Below are 17,407 nucleotides of genomic sequence, written 5' to 3' on the forward strand. Positions count from 1 at the left end.
CAGAAGGCCCCGCTGGGGAAGGAGGCCTGGGCTGAGTCCAGTGAGATGAATGAGAGTTAACTAGGCCTGAGTTTGGAGACAGGAGAGTAGAGTAGGGAGAGAACTGCATGGGCAAAGGTCCTGGGGTAGGCGGGGCCACAGTGCCTCTGAGAGACAGTGAGGCAGGTCAGTGGATGAGTTGCAGGAGAGGGCAGCAGTCAGTTGGGAATGATCCCTGCAGGCCCAGCTGAAGACTGTAGTCTTGATTCTCAGGGGACTGGGGTTCAGGGCAGAGCTGGCATGGGGAGTGGGAAGATCAGATCAGTGTTTGGGAAAGACCTCTCTGGGTCGGGGGTAAGCTCTGGTCTAGTCCTCTTCTTTGGATGGTGCTGCCAAATTCTGTCCCTTGGACTCCCTTTGCTCCCTCTCTCCTGCATTTGTTCCCCTGTGACTAGTGGTCTTTCTCCAGAGGGGACTTGGTGTAGTCAGTGAGTTTTAGCCTGTGCGGTTCCACCCCACTCCCATCATGTCTTGCAGGTTCACCCTCAGGGGATGGGATGGAGACCTGGGTGCACAAACTCTCAGTGATGCCTTTAGCAGCGATTCCTCAGAGTGCCCTGGTGCCCACTCTGGCAGAGAGTGACTGCATGAGGGCGAGGAAGCCTGCTCTGACCCGGGCAAGGCTCACGCTGGGTTTGTGGGGGAAGAAAAGCTGGTTTTCAGCCAGAGGGGCACAGCTACTTCCTGTTTTCATTTCCCATTTTGTGCAGCCCAGTTTTCATGCTCGGTCACTAAGACATAGCTTTTTTGGAGAAAAAGATCCATGTATGGAGCCCATGGTGGCATCAACAGATGCCCTGGAAAAGGGTCAGAACATCGGGAGAGGGACATCAGTGACACATGTCAGAACAGGGCCTCTGGGAGCTCAGTTGACTTCAGAATTCAACCCTAAAATCTGTACACGATGGATGAGGATGGTCACCTAAGGCTATGTGGCCCTGAGCTGGCAAAACCAGTCACGGGTGCAGCTGAACATGTGAAGAACTGTAAGAGGTGACATGTGGGTCCTAGGAGGAATGTCCTGGTTGTGGGACCTGGACGAAGCCCTGCAGAAGCACAGGAAGCCCAAACACAAGCCAGTGCCAGCAGGGAGAGGGGCTGGGCTTTCTCCTCTGAGCATCCCAGCCCTGATGACAGTGCTGTCCCTGGGATGAAGGTGGAATGGGAGACTGAAGAAAGGGATCTGAACACCGGATGCAGCTGGCTGACCCCCACACTGCTGTGACATGGGCTGGGACCCACAGAACTTGATTCAGCTGGCTCCTTTTGCTGCGACCCCACTCAAACCTGCTCACTGCTGTTGGCCTCCCCTGCAGAGCGACCCACAGGAGAGACAAGGGACATTCGGGGCACGTGCTCCAGCTGCCCCGTGGGGCTTGGGTGACAGAACCTACAGCTGTGTGGGGCGGGGGCGGCCAGCTGAGGGGAGTGGGGCTCATCCCACTACAAGCCCACAGCCCTGCAGGCCGAGTGGTGGACCAACAAAGGCGCAAGGGAAGCCATGCTTTCCTGTGAGGCGTCCTGAGGACAGCCAGGCGGGCTTGCAGGTGGCCCTCGTGGACCCACTCTGCCTGGCCAGGGGCTCCTTTCCGTTACTGGGACCCCGCCCCCATTCACGCCTTACCTTCTTCCCTCTCTTCCTGCCTTCTTTGACCGGAAGTTCCTTTTCTTTGTTCACAGCTAGTTTTAAGTTTTTTAGTTCCTGTCTCATCAACTCATCAACCTAGGTGGGTACAAAACATAGGACTTTTAAGTGACTTTTCTTTTCTTGGGTTTTCTTGGAGAAATTTGCAAATCATTTTAAATCCTGGGGTAGGTCATCAGTAGGAAACTGTGAAAAAGCACAATCACTGGTGTAAACAACTTCTTCATTTTGAGACAGGGTCTCGCTATGTAGTTCAGGCTCGCCTTGAACTCACTACGTAGCTCAGGCTGGCCTTGAACTTGTAACAATTTTCCTGCTTCAGCCTCCTGAGTGCTAGGATTACAGGTGTGCACTACAGTAACAACTTATTCCTACCACAGGATAAAGGTAGCTATACCTGCACTCTTATCTCTGAATCTAATTCTTTCCGCATCTCCTGTCTGATCAGTTCCGGATCATAATCCTGAAGGAAATTCCAAGATTCATCTTTATTCATCCACATGTCTGTATTCCAGAAGGAAAAAGAACACAGAAAATAATCAAACATATAGGTTCATGAAAGCGGTTACTGTGACACAAGCATAAGTTTAATCTTCTTATCCTGTTGCATAGAATAAAAGTTTGAGTACAGTAAGCTGGAGAGTGAGGGGATTCACAGATATGCCTGTACAACACCTTGTAAAAAAGAAGAAACTGTCAATGTGAAAACATTAGGTAAAAAGGTCCGATGCAATCAGTATCCTATTATACAACTATAACCACGGGAAAGCAGTATGTTAATGGCGGGATTATATACAATTATGTCTCTGTTTTATACTATATTTATTACTTTTATTATTCATATGACCCACTGAGAGGTGAGAGATTCTGTTAGCTGTTGAATGTCAGCAACTCACACAACAGGCAACACTAAATACACAGAAATCTGGGACTGTCCCCAGTTCAACAGCTGGTTTTTTTTTTTTTTTTTTTTGGTTCTAGGAATCAAACTCAGGACCTCGTGCTTGCTGGGCAGGCGCCGTGCCGCTGAGCTACAACCCCGGCCCAACAGCTCTGATTTTGAATTTCTGTTGGGATGTTTTTGAAGTCACATGTGTTTTAAGTTTCTCTTTTGTCTTATTCTGGTGGTTAGAGGGTTGGACCTAGAGAAACGTGACCTGAGAAGAGATAAGGGTAAGTTTGTATCATTTCAGTTAAGTTGGAATAGAGCTCGTCTGTCAGAGGGGGACACAAATGCATGCAGAAGCGTGGGCAGCGGGGTCTGAGGTGCGGGACTCGCAGGGTCTCCAGCCAGAAGAGGCTCCTAGGCACTCTGGGAAGTGAGACCTCTGCCTGGAGTCTATGTCATGTGATCAGAATACGGTCGATGTTTAAATTTTTAGAAATCGTAGTAAAAGGCGCATTGCCATTATCTCCCCACCCTAGTTTTCTCTCTCCCTTCAAGCACTCCGTTCCCACCATTCTGGCCACTGTCTGCAGCAGCTCTGGAGCCCTCTTTCCTGAGTGTCTGTATGAGGTGTGATCAAAAATAGGTAAATGCTGCAGCCGAGTGCCCTCCTGTGGAAAGACATCTTGTGAAACACTGTGGTGTCTTCACCCACTTTATTCACGCGATCTGGCACTCTGACTTCTGGCTCTTCCCCACAGCACAATGGCCATGAAAGGTCACTGAATGGATTCAGGACATCAAGCCAGCCACGACAATGCAACTAAAGACATTTGGGGAAGAGGACTTCAGAGCTGCTGCAGAATATGATAAGAGTGATGGGATGAGTGTGTCTGAAGCCAGGGGAGGATTGTGAGGGAGATCAGTGGCAATGTGTCTTGCTGCAGTAAAAATGTAAGCATTCACTGTATTTTCTTTATTGTACCACATAGCTCCTTCAGTCCCATCTCACTCTAGTGGCTTGGGGGCGGAGATGTTTTCACTCCTCTCAAGGAGACAGGCTCAGCAAGGCTGTTGCCCACTACCAGCTACTCAGAGCTCTCAGCTCTTGCACCAGACTGACTGCCTGGGGGCACTCAGGTGGCTGTGGTTGATCTTTGTGCCCACTGGCCAGGGCTGGGATGGGTGTCAGAATCTTAGGGCCATTTCTTCGGTCTCTTCAGGGAACTTAGCTTTCCTGGGCCGTCAGCGCCCCAACTGCCCCTGCCACAGAAACAAGGGAGCTGGGCAGGCGGGGCTTTGGGCGTTGAAGGTTGACCAAGGACTCTGCCACCCAGAGAGGCAGAGGAGCCTCTGGGGACCTGAGGGTTGGGAGAGGCATCTTCTGAGAACCATGATGCAGAAAGGACCCACACTTCTCCTAGAAAGGTCGCCGTGGACTTAGAAGAAGTAAGCAAGAACGCAATCACAAAGGTGGTAAATTTGTCATCAAAGCAATTCACCAATGTGTCCTTCCCCAGACAGGGTGGCCACGTGAGCCAGGGGCCAGAGCACAGGAGGCACTGAAGTCCAGAGGGCGTCACACCCTGTGGGGCAGGGAGCAGGACCCAGAGGACCGGGAGCCCCTCACAGCAGACAGGTAGGGTGGACGAGCAGGGAGCACCTGGGTCCAGGAAACACACACTGCACAAGCTGTCTTCAGTATCCCACTCATGCAAAAAACACACAACCCCAGCGTCATTTCAAAGCGTACTCCTTGCCCAGAACCCCGCAGAAGGTGGCGTAGCTTGTGGATTTGTGAGCAGCAAAAATGCAGCCAAGGTCTGCTGCTTTCATTTGAAGGTAATCATTTTTTTGGAACATGTTTTCTGAAATCCATGTAAGCTTAAACTGTGGATCACTTTAAAATGCAGGAATAACAGGTACTTCTTTTTATGTGTTCACAATGGTACTCTTTCCCCTTGCAAATAGTAGAAAAAGCTTTGGTGTGTCGTAAGGTGTTGTTTACCAACAATACCTCTTTCAAACAGATTCTCCCCTTGCAGGACTACAGCAAAGCCTACCTCTTAGTTACACAAAGGCACTTTAAACCAAAGAGCTCTGTTAGGTACAGGGGGCTACTTTTCTCTTTGACTGCAAAATTTTCCCTCAAATGGGGAACAACTTATTCTGTAATAAAAGGAGTGCAGACTCCTTAACAGGAAGGAAACCATGAGATGATTATTTATGGAAAAACAGTCCCAAGTAGCACACTCCCAAGCTGGAGCTGCAGATTCCTTGCAAAATAAAGCAACACAAGCAGCTTTTCTCCGGCTTCTCCTCTAGAGGTTTCAGCAGATTGAGTTCTCTGAGGAAACTTTGCTTTTCTCATGACACTTTCGCACAGGGCACTTTTCAATCCCTTTAAGAATTTCATGGGCATTTATAAATGCAGGAAGCTGTTCCCGATCCTCAAAGGGCAGCAAGTGCCCCGCTCCCTCCTGGAGCCAGAATGAGCTTTTATCCCAAGAATGTGAAAAGTAGGCCAGCCAGTTCACACATAGGGGAGGTGGCTGGGGAGGGGCTGGGGGGTTAATCAGAGTGATTAAAATGCTAATGTCTTATTTGAAAACGAAAACCTTTGATTTGAAAGAAAGGAACTCTAAAATGAAGAGATCTGGCTCCTGTAAGGTAAGGAAGACCTGGCAGATACCACCTCCAGTGTCACCGCACTCTGCACTCCACCAGGGAAGCCACGCTTCATGCTTCCTTTCTCAGCCTTTGGGGACAGGATGTTCCACAAAAGGTGGATGGTTTCCAGAATCTTCCTTGGAGGGTTGGCAGATTGCATGAGTTGGCTTCCCACTGGGAACGTCCGATTTTTCTCAAAAATTTCCCCCAAATTTTTACTTTTTGTCAAAACAAGGCATGCATATTGTGTGCAACAAATCCAGAGTGCTAAAAGGATAATAAATAAGCCCCCCTCTCACCCTGCTGGATGGCATTGGTTCTCACTTCCATGCACTCACCTCAGAAGACAGGGAACAGTGAGCTGTTGAATCCTGACTTTCTGGAGCCCTGAGGAGGTCCAGCCCTTGGAGGGCACTCGGGACTGTAGGAGGTCACAGAGAACAGTGGCCTCCACCCAAATCCAGCCGTATGAACACAACTGGCAGCTGGCTGGGGAGGTGCAGGCCTGCAGGGACTAGCATCCTGAGCAAGAGTACAGACCCGGTATGCTGGTCTGGCTTTGCTGAGCTCCCTCAGCTGGTGCTTGGCTCTTCTCCCCTGTGCACCACAGGCTCCTGTGGCCCTTCTTGATGTATTCACTTCAGACACAGCCCCTGGCATCCGATGATGGGAGAAGAGGCTTTTGCTGACACTTAGTGTCAGTTGACCCCTGTGACCTCCTGCCTCCCCGGGAACAGCAGATGCCAAACCCTGCCCATGTCACAGTTCCCTCTGGGCTAAGCCTCGGCTCAGCATCTCCTGCCCCGTGGTGTCCTCCCTGCCACCAGTAGTCTGTAAGAGAGCTTAGGGTGCCACATGGACATTTTTCTTGTTTATAATTAGCACATCAAATCTACAACTGTACTGATATTGCTCAGGATGGAGACTCGATGTATTGGGGTAAAAGCTGAGTCCACTTAAGTTCAGTAACAGTACCAGTGCTGTCCAGAAAAGACCAGAACGGGAAGGAGGGACATGATGGGCTGATGTTGGGAATCTGCTCTTTCATGTCCTCACTGCAATTTCCAGGAATCTCTATAGTAGTGTGAATGACCGGGGGCGTGTGGACCGATCATTCTGTGTTGGGATTTGTCTTGAGAGTGGAGTGGAAGTAGAGGAACTGGAGAATAGTTCCAGCAAATTATAATGGAACTGTCTGAATTCATACACTTGTAGTTCTGGCCAGGTCATGGTCATGGTGACCATGCTCAACACCTGATGACAGAGCTGTGCGTCTTAGTCTAACAGGGTTAGGACATTTTACTGTGCAGATGGTATTGACTTTCGTTGTGTAAACAGTCTAGGAAATACTTCCCTTCCTTGCCACTCAGCAAGCAAATGGTCAGCTGAAGTCTCAGGCATTCAAAACACAGGATAGAAATTTCCAATATGTTCTCATCCTGTGTGTGTCTTGCTCTTTTACCAATTATATGTTAAACCACCAAAAGGAGTCAGCGACACAGAGTTAGCTCTGAGGTGAGCACCCATGCCCTCTCTCGACCAGGAACCCAAGTCCTCCTGATACTTGGGCATCAGGGCCAGCGCATTAGGCTCGGTGGACAGAGGGATGGCTTGGTCACTCCGAGTACTCTCCTGGACTGACCTTTGTATAAGCTGTTTCCTTCCTGGAGTGACTGAAGGAAAACACTTGGTGACATTTTCCACTCTTCATCTTCTTCCTGTCAGAGGAGAACAATGCTCCTGTTAATTACAGGCACAGTTTATCTGCCAAGGCCAGACAACAGAATATACACACACACTGTAGTTGCCGGGACTGTGGCTGGTGTCACGAAGGTCCCTCCCTGTCCTCCCTGGGGCAGCAGGGCGTGACAGTCAGGCTCCCTGAGATGGCCCTGCCTATGCTGCTCTCTGCCCTCAGTGCCCTCCACAGCTCAGGTTTGGTCCTGTCTTGTCTGGCTCTTTCCTTGTCTGAAGAGACTGAGTTCCCAGCCTGAATCCTGTCTGTCCTGTCACCCTGCTTGGAGCTGCTCTCCATCCTGCTGTGTCACTTGCCAATTCCAGGCTTCTCCGTGCTCTGCAGTGTCCCCTCCCCTTGCTCACCTGTCCCCTCACTGAACCCAGAAGCCAGTTCTGAATCACAGCCTGGTGTTGGTGGCCGGGCTCCCATGTGGAGCTCTGGGCCACAGTGCAGTGAGCCCGGTCACACGGGTGTGCACAGGGATTTTCAGATGGCGTCCCACACGTGCCTACACAGGGGGAGCTCCGCTCAGAGCCCCAGGCAAACGCCTTCCATCTCCACCCTCCGTGTCTCTCTGCTCCCTGCTGTGAGACTCCCTAGAGGAACAGGGAAAAGGGCCCCCCCCACGCCAGGCGATGTGGACGACTTCGTCTAGATGGAGGTGATGCTTGTGCAACCGCGTGGACACACCAGTGCCACGGAACTGTTCACTTTAGAATGGCTCATTTTGTGTTATGTGAAATTCATCTCAATCAAAAATTATCACAGGGCTGGGGGTAAGCTCAGTGGCTGAGTGCCTGGAAGCACTGCCAAAAAAAAAAACCAAACTCACACGATCATCCTGAGGATTGCTCACGCACGGCCCGATTCTCAGCCTTGGTATCTGGAATGGAGTCTTGTAGTCGTTTGAGATCCATCCAGTTTGAGAGTCAATCATTTTCCCACAAAGTCTCCCTATTCTTGTTTCTTCAGCACTGGGAATTGGACTCAGGGCCTTGGTACTGAGCTACATCTCCATCTCTTAGAAATGTTTAAAACAGTTTTGAGGCAGGGTCTTGTGCAGTGGCTAAGGCGCCCAGGCTGGGCTCAGGCCTGCGTCCTCCTGCATCAGCCTCACCTCCACTGTTCTGCACCATTTCACAGCCTCTCTGCCGACTCACGCCTGTGCTCGTATTCTCCCCAGAGTGAAGCTCGCTGCTGAGCTGGCGACAGCTTCCTAACACACTCAGGACTAAGAAGAGGCTCCCGAGGCACCATCTGCTGGTGCATGGCAGTGCCAGCAGCCCTGGGGTGGCTGGTACTCAGCCCGGGCTGGGATTGTCCACCACACAGCCTGGCAGCTGGAAAGGCCACCACAGGGACACCGGGGGCAGGAGTCCTTGGGCTCCACCCACATGTCCAGTTCAGGGCTGCCCACACTCACTGTCTTGGGCAACGCTGCCTCCTATATGAGCTAATCCGCTGTGGTGCCACTGGCTACCAGCTACTTCAGACCAGGAGCAGCTCTGGTCAAGTCACAGTGAGGCTCAGGCACCTCCAGGGCTCCCTGGGCCCCTGTAATCCAGTGCTTCCCATGGCATGGTCAGTGACCAGCTGGCCTCCAGGGCTGCGCCTGCCCTGTACCCCAATGTCCATCTGTGCTCAGCTGCCCAGACCCTGTCAAACTCTGCTCTCGGAGGGCCTCTGAGCTCCAAGACTCCTCCAACAAGGGTTTGCCAGGCTGGAAGTGTCCAGATGTCCCTGCCCTCTTGAGGTTTCCAGAGAAGAAGGCGGATGTGTGAAACCAGAGGGCCCAGGCTATTTGCGCTCCTGGGGCTTATGGGGTCTATGAGACCTGTCGGGTGGGGGGAACCCACCCCAAGACACCATGGCTAAGGCAGCTCCCTGGTGAAGCGCCTCCCCAGCCTCCAGGACACAGGCTCAGCGGCCGTCCCGCTCTTGCTATGAGACCCAGTTGTGTGAGAAAACCCTGCAGGAAAAGCGTGGAAAACACCAGCAGTAGAAAAGTCACTTCCTGGAGGAGGCAGGTAATTCATGGACAGAAGAGAAATTCAGATTGACCCTATCAGTCTCCTCCGAGACAGTATTTCTCCTCTCCTTTCTCATTTCCCTCCCTCCTCCTCTTTGTTTTGCACCTCTCTGGTCTCACTACGGACTCAGCAGACTTTACTGCTTTTTAGCCAATGTGCTGTCATCATTGTTGGCATTTTTGTTTTGGGTACTTAGATTGTCTCAGACTGGCCACTGGGGCCCTGCAGGTGGGGTTGATGCTTCCATGCATGGATGAAGAAGAGGAAGAGTGAGATGGCCCAGACAGAGCGACAGTGAGGAGGCAGGGAGAGCGGGTGGGTCTGGGAGACCCGGAGCCATGTTGGAGAGAGCGGGGCCTTGGGGACTGCGATGGCTGGGTTGGGAGCAGGTGGGGCGAGGCCCGGAGTCCTTCCCCGTCTGTGTGCCTTTCTTCACCACTCTTGGGCTGTGGGACCCTGGTCCCCCCAGGACCCCATCTGGTCCACCATCCTGGCTCCATGCAGAGCCAGCACCCACTCATGTGTGACAGGCACTTCAGCACGTCCGTAAACATTCCCCTCAGAGCTCTGCTTGTACAACTTCATTTATATAATACATGTCAGCTTCTCAAGGGGGAAAAACACTGTTGGGCCAGTTTTGGAAACAACTCATTCTGATAGTTTAGAATGGCAAATGCTAGACATTCCCATGACTTAATAGGGTACAGATTTCCAGGCAATAATGATGTAAGTGCTAGTGACACTAGACTGTTTTTTAAAAAGTATGTTTACATTAGTGCCTATTAATTTTACAAAATATTGGGTTTCAGTGCATATATTTCCATATATCCATCTGGCTTATACCCCTCTCTTCCCTCTCGTTCTGTTCCTTTTGTCTAATAAGAGTCTCCCTTCTACATTCATGTTATCTTTTTAAGATTCCATGTATTAGGGGGGACACAGGGTGCTTGTCTTTCTGGCCCTGGCTTATTTCACTCAACACGATGTCACCACCTCCATCCATCTTCCTGAAAGTGACATGATTTCATTCTCCTTTACAGCTGAATGACAATCCCTGGATAGAGACACTTTTTACTGAGAGGAGAAAGGGCCACGGGAAGTTTCCACTTTCTTTTTAAACAATATTTCTGTTTTTCATAGATAGCCTTAATCAAGTTGAGATAAAGACCTTCTATTCCAATTTTATGTAGGGTTTTTATCGTGAATGGGTGTTGATTTTGTCGAATGCCTTTTCTGCATCTATTGAGATGATCATATGCTTTTTGTCCTTGACTCTGTTGATATAGTATATTACGTTTATTGATTTACGAATGTCGAACCATCCTTGCATCCCTGGGATAAATCTGACTTGGTCAGGGTGTATGATCTTCTTGATGATCCTTTGTATTCTATTTGCCAGTAACTTGTTGAGGATTTTTGCATCTATGTTTGTTAGGGAGATTGGCCTGTAGCTCTCTTTTTGGGTTGGGACTTTCCCTGGTTTTGGAATCAAAGTAATACTTGCTTCCAGGAATGAATTTGGAAGCCTTGCTTCCCTTTCAATTTCCTTGATGAGTTTAAAGAATAATGGTGATAGTTCTTCTTTAAATGTCTTGTAGAATTCAGCAGTGAAGCCATCAGGACCTGGGCTTTTCTTTGTTGGTAAATTTTTTATTACATTTTCAGTTTCACTCATTGTAATTGGGGTGTTTAGAATTTCTATATCTTCTTCATTTAACTTTGGCAATTCATATGTATCTAGGAATCTGTCCATTTCTTCTGTGCTTTCCATTTTATTAGAGTACAGATTCTCCAAGTAGATATTGAAGATCCTCTGGTTTTCTGCTGGGTCTGTTGTGACTTCACCTTTTTTGTTCTTAATTCCATGGATTTGAGCCTTTTCTTTCCTTTTTTTTGATAAGGTTGGCTAAAGGTTTATTGATTTTATTTATTCGTTTGAAAAACTCTTTGATTCATTGATTTTTTGGTATCATTCTCTTAGTCTCCATTGCATTGATTTCTGCTCTGATCTTTATAATTTCCTCTCTTGTACAAGCTTTGGGTTTGTTATGCTCTTCTTTTTGTAGGAGCTTGAGGTTCTGCATTAGGTTATTTGAGTTTTCTTTGTTTTCCTAATATAAGCATTCACTGCTATGCATTTCCCGCTTAGAACTGCTTTCATTGTGTCCCCTAGATTCCTGTATGTTGTATTGGCATTAACATTTACTTGTAGAAACTGTCTAATTTCTTCTTTAATTTCCTCTGTGACCCACTGGTTTTTCAGGAGGGTGTTATTTAATTTTCATGTGTTTGTGGGAGTTTTGTGGTTTCTTATGTCATTGATCTCCAATTTTATTGTACTATGGTCTGATAATATACAGGGAGTAACTTCAGTTCTTTTACATTTACTTAGACATGTCTTATGAGCTAGCATGTGGTGTATTTTGGAGAATGACCTGTGTGCAGCCGAAAAGAATGTGTATTCTGATTTTGTGGGGTGGAACGCTCTGTAAACATCTACTAAGTCCATTTGTTCAATACTTTGGTTCAGTTCTAGAATTTCATTAATTTTTTGTCTAGATGATCTGTCTATTTGTGATAGTGGGGTATTGAGGTCCTCCACTACAATTGTATTAATGCTTATTTGGTTTTTCATGTCCATTAATATTTGTTTTGTATAGTTGGGGTCATTTGTATTTGGGGCATATATATTTATGATTGTCATCTCTTCCTCTTGGATTGTTCTCTTCACAAGGATGTAGTGACCATCTTTATCTCTCTTAATTAGTTTTGGTTTGAAATCTACTTTGTCTGCAAATAATATTGCTACCCCTGCCTTTTTCTGGGTTCCTGTGACATGGAGAATTGTTTTCCATCGTTTTACTTTCAGTCTATAAATTTCTCTTTGAGTTAGGTGTGTTTCTTGTATACAGCATATTGTTGGATTTTGCTTCTTAATCCATTCTGCCAGTCTATTTCTTTTGATTGGTGAATTGAGGCCATTAACATTGATAGTTATAATTGATAGGTATTGACTCATCCTTGTTATGATGTTTTACTATTGTTGGCTCTTTTATTTCTTATTTTTTCCCCCTTTCACTTTAGTTTCTTACCTTGCCTGGTGGCTTCCCCCTGTTGGGCCTCATGGAGTTGGGACCTTCATTGTCTTTTTCTAGGATATTGCTTAGAATTGTTTGGAGTGCTGGTTTGGTGTTCATGAAATACCTCAGGTGTTCTTTGTTGTAGAAGTTTCTAATTTCCCTATCAATTTTGAAAGATTATTTTGCAGGATGCAACAGTCTAGGTTGGAAGTTATTTTCTTTTAGGGCTTGAAATACTTCTCTCCAGGCTCTCCTTGATTTGAGGTTTTGTGTTGAGAAGTCTGCTGTGATTCTAATGGGCTTTCCTTTGTAGGTGATTTGTTTCTTTTCTCTAACTGCCTGTAGAATTTTGTTCTTCTGTTGGGTTTCTGGGATCTTGACTATTATATGTCTAGGTGTAGATTTTTTTTGATCGTGGCTGGGTGGAGTTCTATATGCCTCACTTATCTGTATGTCCACTTCTCCACCTCTGTCTGGGATGTTTTCTACTATTACTTCTGTGAATGGTTTTTTAATGTCAATTGTACTTTCTTCTGTTTTTTTTTGTGGACTCCTATCAGTCTTATGTTATTCTTCTTTGCATTGTCTAGCAGCTGCTGGATTGATTTCTCGTGATTCCTTACTATTTCTAAGAAATCTCTGTTTTCATGGTCCTTAACCACAATCCTGTCTTCTATATTGATATTGTATCTTCAGATTCTGTTAATCTGTTGTGCATACTTTCGATGGAGTTTTTAATCTCCTGAATATCTGCTTGAATATGTTTCATGGATTCCATTTCTTTCTTATGTTGGTTGATCATGCTTTCTATTTCTTTCTTATGCTGCACATTCATGGCTTCCAGCATATTTCTGAGCTCATCCATTTTTTTTATCTGTTTCTGTTCTAGAGCCTCTAATCATGTCTTTCACTGTGCTCACCATCTCTGTAGTTATCTAGGAGATTATTTCTGCTTTGAATTTCTCTAGAGCCTCATTCATCTGTTTTGTTACTTCCTGTGCTATCAGTTCGGGGTGTCCAGGTGGTTGATTATCAGACTTTTCCACCTCATTTCCCCCAGAATTTGCCTTTTGGGGGGTGGAAGCCTGAGTTTGTGCCTTGCTTAAATGTCTTTTCATTTTTGTTTTTGGCACTGTCCTTGGTTTAGTTCCTGGGTTGATACTTTGAAGTTGCTTATTGTAAGTATCTTTGTTGATGTATTTAGAACCCTTATGGAATGATTGCTTCTCAGAGATGTCTTCCAGGTATAGCAGGTCTTTAGGTTTTGAGTCTCTAATGGCTCTGAGGCTATCTTATTTTCATTATACCAGGAAGGACAACTGATTAGATCAATCACAGCATCTTAGCCCAAGTGATACAATCAGCAACACCACAGCATCAAATACCTCTCAGAAAATGACAATTTGTGGTAGTTATTAATCTATCACCTTTAACAGTATAAATTAAATCAAAATCAAGGACCAACCCAACAAATGTTTATAGTGAATAAACTCTTCAATATAGCAAGTTTATCCTTTGGGATAGGGAGTTAGAAGGAGTTGGGGAGGGAGGGATAGATAGGTAGAAGGATAAGGGAAGGTTAGCAGTGAGGCCAGAGGGCACAGTTGAGAGAAGGAAAGAGAAGAAAAGAAGAATAAAGAAGAAATATGAATTAGGGCCAGGAAAGGGACACAAAGGGGAGATGAAGAACAATGTGGGACAGCAAGGGAGTGAAGGAGTGGGAGAAAGAAAGAAAAGAGAAAAGAAAGAAAAAAGAGAAAAATAAAAATTTGAAAAGAGTAGAAAAAGAAGAAAAAAATTAAAAATAAGAGCAAAAGAAATAGTGGTAATTTTCAAAATAACAAATAAAAGATAAAAATGAAGGGCCCCCTTCAGGGTATGTCTCTGCTGTCACAATAGACAATGGGGGTAGCAGTGTGCAGATATAAGTCAATGAGTCTTAGCGAGCCAGTAGCAGACCTGTGAAATTCAGGCAGATTTCTGGCTGCAAGTCCCAAGTTGAGGTCGCTGTCCTTGTGCAGGGTTTAACTCTGCAAGGTTGTATTGCAGGTTCCAGCTGCCTTTCCCTTGAAGATAGTCCAGTTTCTGATGGGAGGTGATGATCCCTCTAACTTACCAAGTATGGTAGTCTGGTGTGCCTTTATTGGAGAGATTCTCTTCACTTTTCCAGTGGGCTTCAGTTTTCCTCAGGGAGCCTGAGAGAGGCCCTCTATCTGTTGTTCAGTTCTGCAGCTCAGGACAATGGCCTTTATGTCCCCCTGTGCCTCTGTATTGAGGAACCAGGTAGCTGCACAGCCAAGAGGCCAGAGGCAAGGGGGAGGTGTGTTGTTGCAGGTGCCAATGTGGCTACACTGGCAGCTGGTGGGTGTGCCCGGGGATCCTCACTGTCTCCTGGTTGCAGGTGGGTGCGGCAAGCCAGGTGGAGTGGGGCTCCAGTCAGCTCGGGACCAGGAGCCTATTTTCTATTCAAACAGGTGAGTTGAAGAGATTATCCCATCACTTTTCAATATGAAGTCTTTCCAAGCTTTCAGACTAGCCATTGATAAGTAGTGAATATTAAGATTACCTGGAGAATAGTCTGAGCTGGCCACGGGGAGACAGCTCAGGTGGGGAAGTTGGTACGTGTGTAAGGTGAGTGGGTTCCTTTTCCTCTTCCCCTACTTTCCCTCTAACCATGGTGGGCATGTGTTTCCTGCAGGTCAATATATGAATTCTCACTCAGGGATCTGAATGTCTCAGGAACGATTCTAGATGTGCTAGGTTGATTCTGGTGTAGGATTTTAAAGTGTCTATTGGAAAGATAGTCTGATCTCCAGAGAGCATGCAGTAACATAATTTAAATACATTATATCAATTTTATTAGCGATTATCACTTCTTTTAATAATCATGCTTTCACTTTGTAGATCTGTACTTTTCATGAATAAATTAATTTTTAAGTAATTCTGAAGGATTTCTTTTTCATTCGTAAGCACTTCATAAATGCTGATGTTCTTAAATTTTGCTTTTTCTCCCATACTGTTCATCATTAAGTGGTTCTTTAATAACTAATTAATAAAATACCCTCATCCAACAATAACCAGATTGTGTAGTTGATAATTTCAGATTTATATGGAACAAGCTCCTAACAGTGAATTTTTAATTTGCAAGTGTAAGACTCCCTCATGCATATTTAGAGGAAGAGATGCTTACAATAAAATTGAAATTCTTTCAATTCTCCTTATTTATAGTTTCTTCAAAATTATTTTGCAGAGTGAGGCAAGGATTTGAAAAATTAACTGTATGGGCTAGCTGTCTTTTTTCTTCCAGGAACAGGTCAGATAGGACTCCTCGATGCAGAGAGGACACTGGGCGGGCTCGGGGGCTGGCGTCCCTGGAAACTCTGGGACAGAGACTAGGGTGGTGGGAGGGGTGGGAAGCATCCCTGGGGAGAGAGAGAAGCTCAGCATCAGCCAATGCTGCAGGGAGCCGGGCACTCCTGTCAGAGTCATCCATGTGGCAGGGACAGGCTGGCCTGGAACTGTCACACACCCATTGTTGGATGCAGGCTGCCCCAGCAGGGTGTGCGTTCACTAGGGCAGGGTCTTCCTGAGACTGGAGTGACTCCTGACGAGCTGTGAGGAGCTGGTCCTGCCATTCTGGGCAGCTGTGGGGTCTACTGCCGTGGTTCCTAGGAGTCATCGGAGAAGCTCATTGCCACATCTGCCAGCAGTGTGGGTTGTGGCCCACGTGGGCAGGGAGGGGTCTCTTTTCTTCTGTTCTTGCAGGGAACAACAATGGGGCATGGCTAAACAGGAAACTGAGGCAAATGGGAGAGCTTTGCTGCTTCTCCCAGGTCAGGAGATGAGCAATGTAAAAGCAACACTCAGGTCCAGAGGTGCCACGGGTGTGGGTGCAACAAGATGCTGCCTTCATCGCCTCAGCCAGACCTGGTGTTCATGCAGACCTCACCACTGTCACCTTCTGCCCCTGCTCACGGCGTCTGATGTCCTCCCACAGCACACAGTGTCCTCTTCCCTCTCTTTGTAAGAGTTCACTGCAGTTCCCAAGCATACTTGCCAGGCCCCTTTGTGTGGCTTTGTCCACAGAGAAATCCAGAGGTCTGAGCGCTGGCTGGAGCCACACGTTGGGCTGTGAGGAGCAAGGCTGCTGCCACCTGAGCTTCTACAGCTGTCTCTGCCCCCAGACTGGGCATGTGGGGACCTGCTCTTGAGAACTGATGCAAATTAGAATCGCAGTGAATAGGGACATTTTGGGATCCAGTATTGTGAAATGATTCAGATTAGGGTCACAGAGGGACCAAATCTTCGGGATCTACTCCTGGAGGTCACTGAGATCACACTTCTGGTCAGCTGTGGGGCTGTTTCTGGCCACTCAGCATTATCCACTTTAAGTGTGACACCCACCTCAAGCCCAAGCTCCACATCCCACAGAAGGAGCCTGCACTTCTCCTACGAGCCTGGCGAAGACCCTGCAATTACTGCACCAAGGTATAACAGCACCTGGGAAGGCCACCCCCGCCTCCAGAAGGGAACCAACCTCTCCAAGGGAAGGCCTCTGATTTCCTTTGGATAGCAAGGAAAACTATGTCTGTTAAAATATATCCAAGATGCCAATGTCAGTGACAAATCTGAATGAACACACTTGGGTTAAATTAGATAAAATTACTTTCCCGGAGTCACCTTCTCGGGTACTTTTCCTTCTCTTTACCCTTGAGGAAAGACAATGGAATAATTTACTGTGAGGAATGAGAATTCAAAGCTACAAAAAGTGCATGAGTTGTTGAAGCCACCACTTATCCTAAGAGATATTTTCAAGTCGTGGAAAAGACAGCAACTGAATGTCAGTCATAAAACAATGAAAAACTGTCCGAAGACAGAATGGTTTGCTAGGAAACGAGTGGTTGCAGTTTCAGCAGATGTGAGATGATTCTGTTGGTTGAAAGCCAAAAAGAGGGTGCTACAAAGAAAATAAATCAAATTTCTAAAGTTACAAACAAATTCTTTACCTTAGGTTTTTCCTTTGCTCCTTTCTTTTCCTTCTCTTTTTTGGTTTTCTTCTTTTTCTTTTTGTTCTTTTCTTCATCATCTTGGTTTGTGAGGATATCATCAATAACCTAGAAAAAATCCCCAAATAATCATAGATCCCTGTCACCAAGAGGACTGTTTTTCCTGCTTGCGAGGAGGTACTTTCGCTGGCTGGCATCCCTTTCTTTGCCCTGTGCTGGACTCTGGAGGCTGACTCTTCCTGGGGGGACCATGGAGTTCCCTGGATTTGTCAGAATGAGGCAGCTACTGGGTCTCAGAGGCCAGAAGAGAGAT

The 17,407-nt window shown here is 46.8% G+C and overlaps 1 protein-coding gene across 5 annotated transcripts in view; it reads right to left on the bottom strand.

Moving 5' to 3' along the window:
* Drc11 (dynein regulatory complex subunit 11) overlaps positions 1 to 17,407 on the bottom strand; it is a 125,976-nt gene that overhangs the window by 50,276 nt on the left and 58,293 nt on the right. For all 5 annotated transcript variants that reach the window (XM_087209495.1, XM_087209493.1, XM_087209494.1 and 2 more), the window contains exons 8-11: positions 17,095 to 17,202; positions 6,883 to 6,958; positions 2,082 to 2,188; positions 1,664 to 1,762 (exon numbers count right to left, since the gene is read on the bottom strand). In XM_087209495.1, coding sequence (XP_087065621.1) covers positions 1,664 to 1,762; positions 2,082 to 2,188; positions 6,883 to 6,958; positions 17,095 to 17,202 — 390 coding nt within the window. The remainder of the gene's footprint in view (positions 1 to 1,663; positions 1,763 to 2,081; positions 2,189 to 6,882; positions 6,959 to 17,094; positions 17,203 to 17,407) is intronic.

Source organism: Heterocephalus glaber, unplaced genomic scaffold (assembly GCF_053883595.1).
Source record: "Heterocephalus glaber isolate CG9 unplaced genomic scaffold, H.glaber_assembly_v1.0 deba00001004, whole genome shotgun sequence".
Classification (NCBI taxonomy): Eukaryota; Metazoa; Chordata; class Mammalia; order Rodentia; family Bathyergidae; genus Heterocephalus; species Heterocephalus glaber.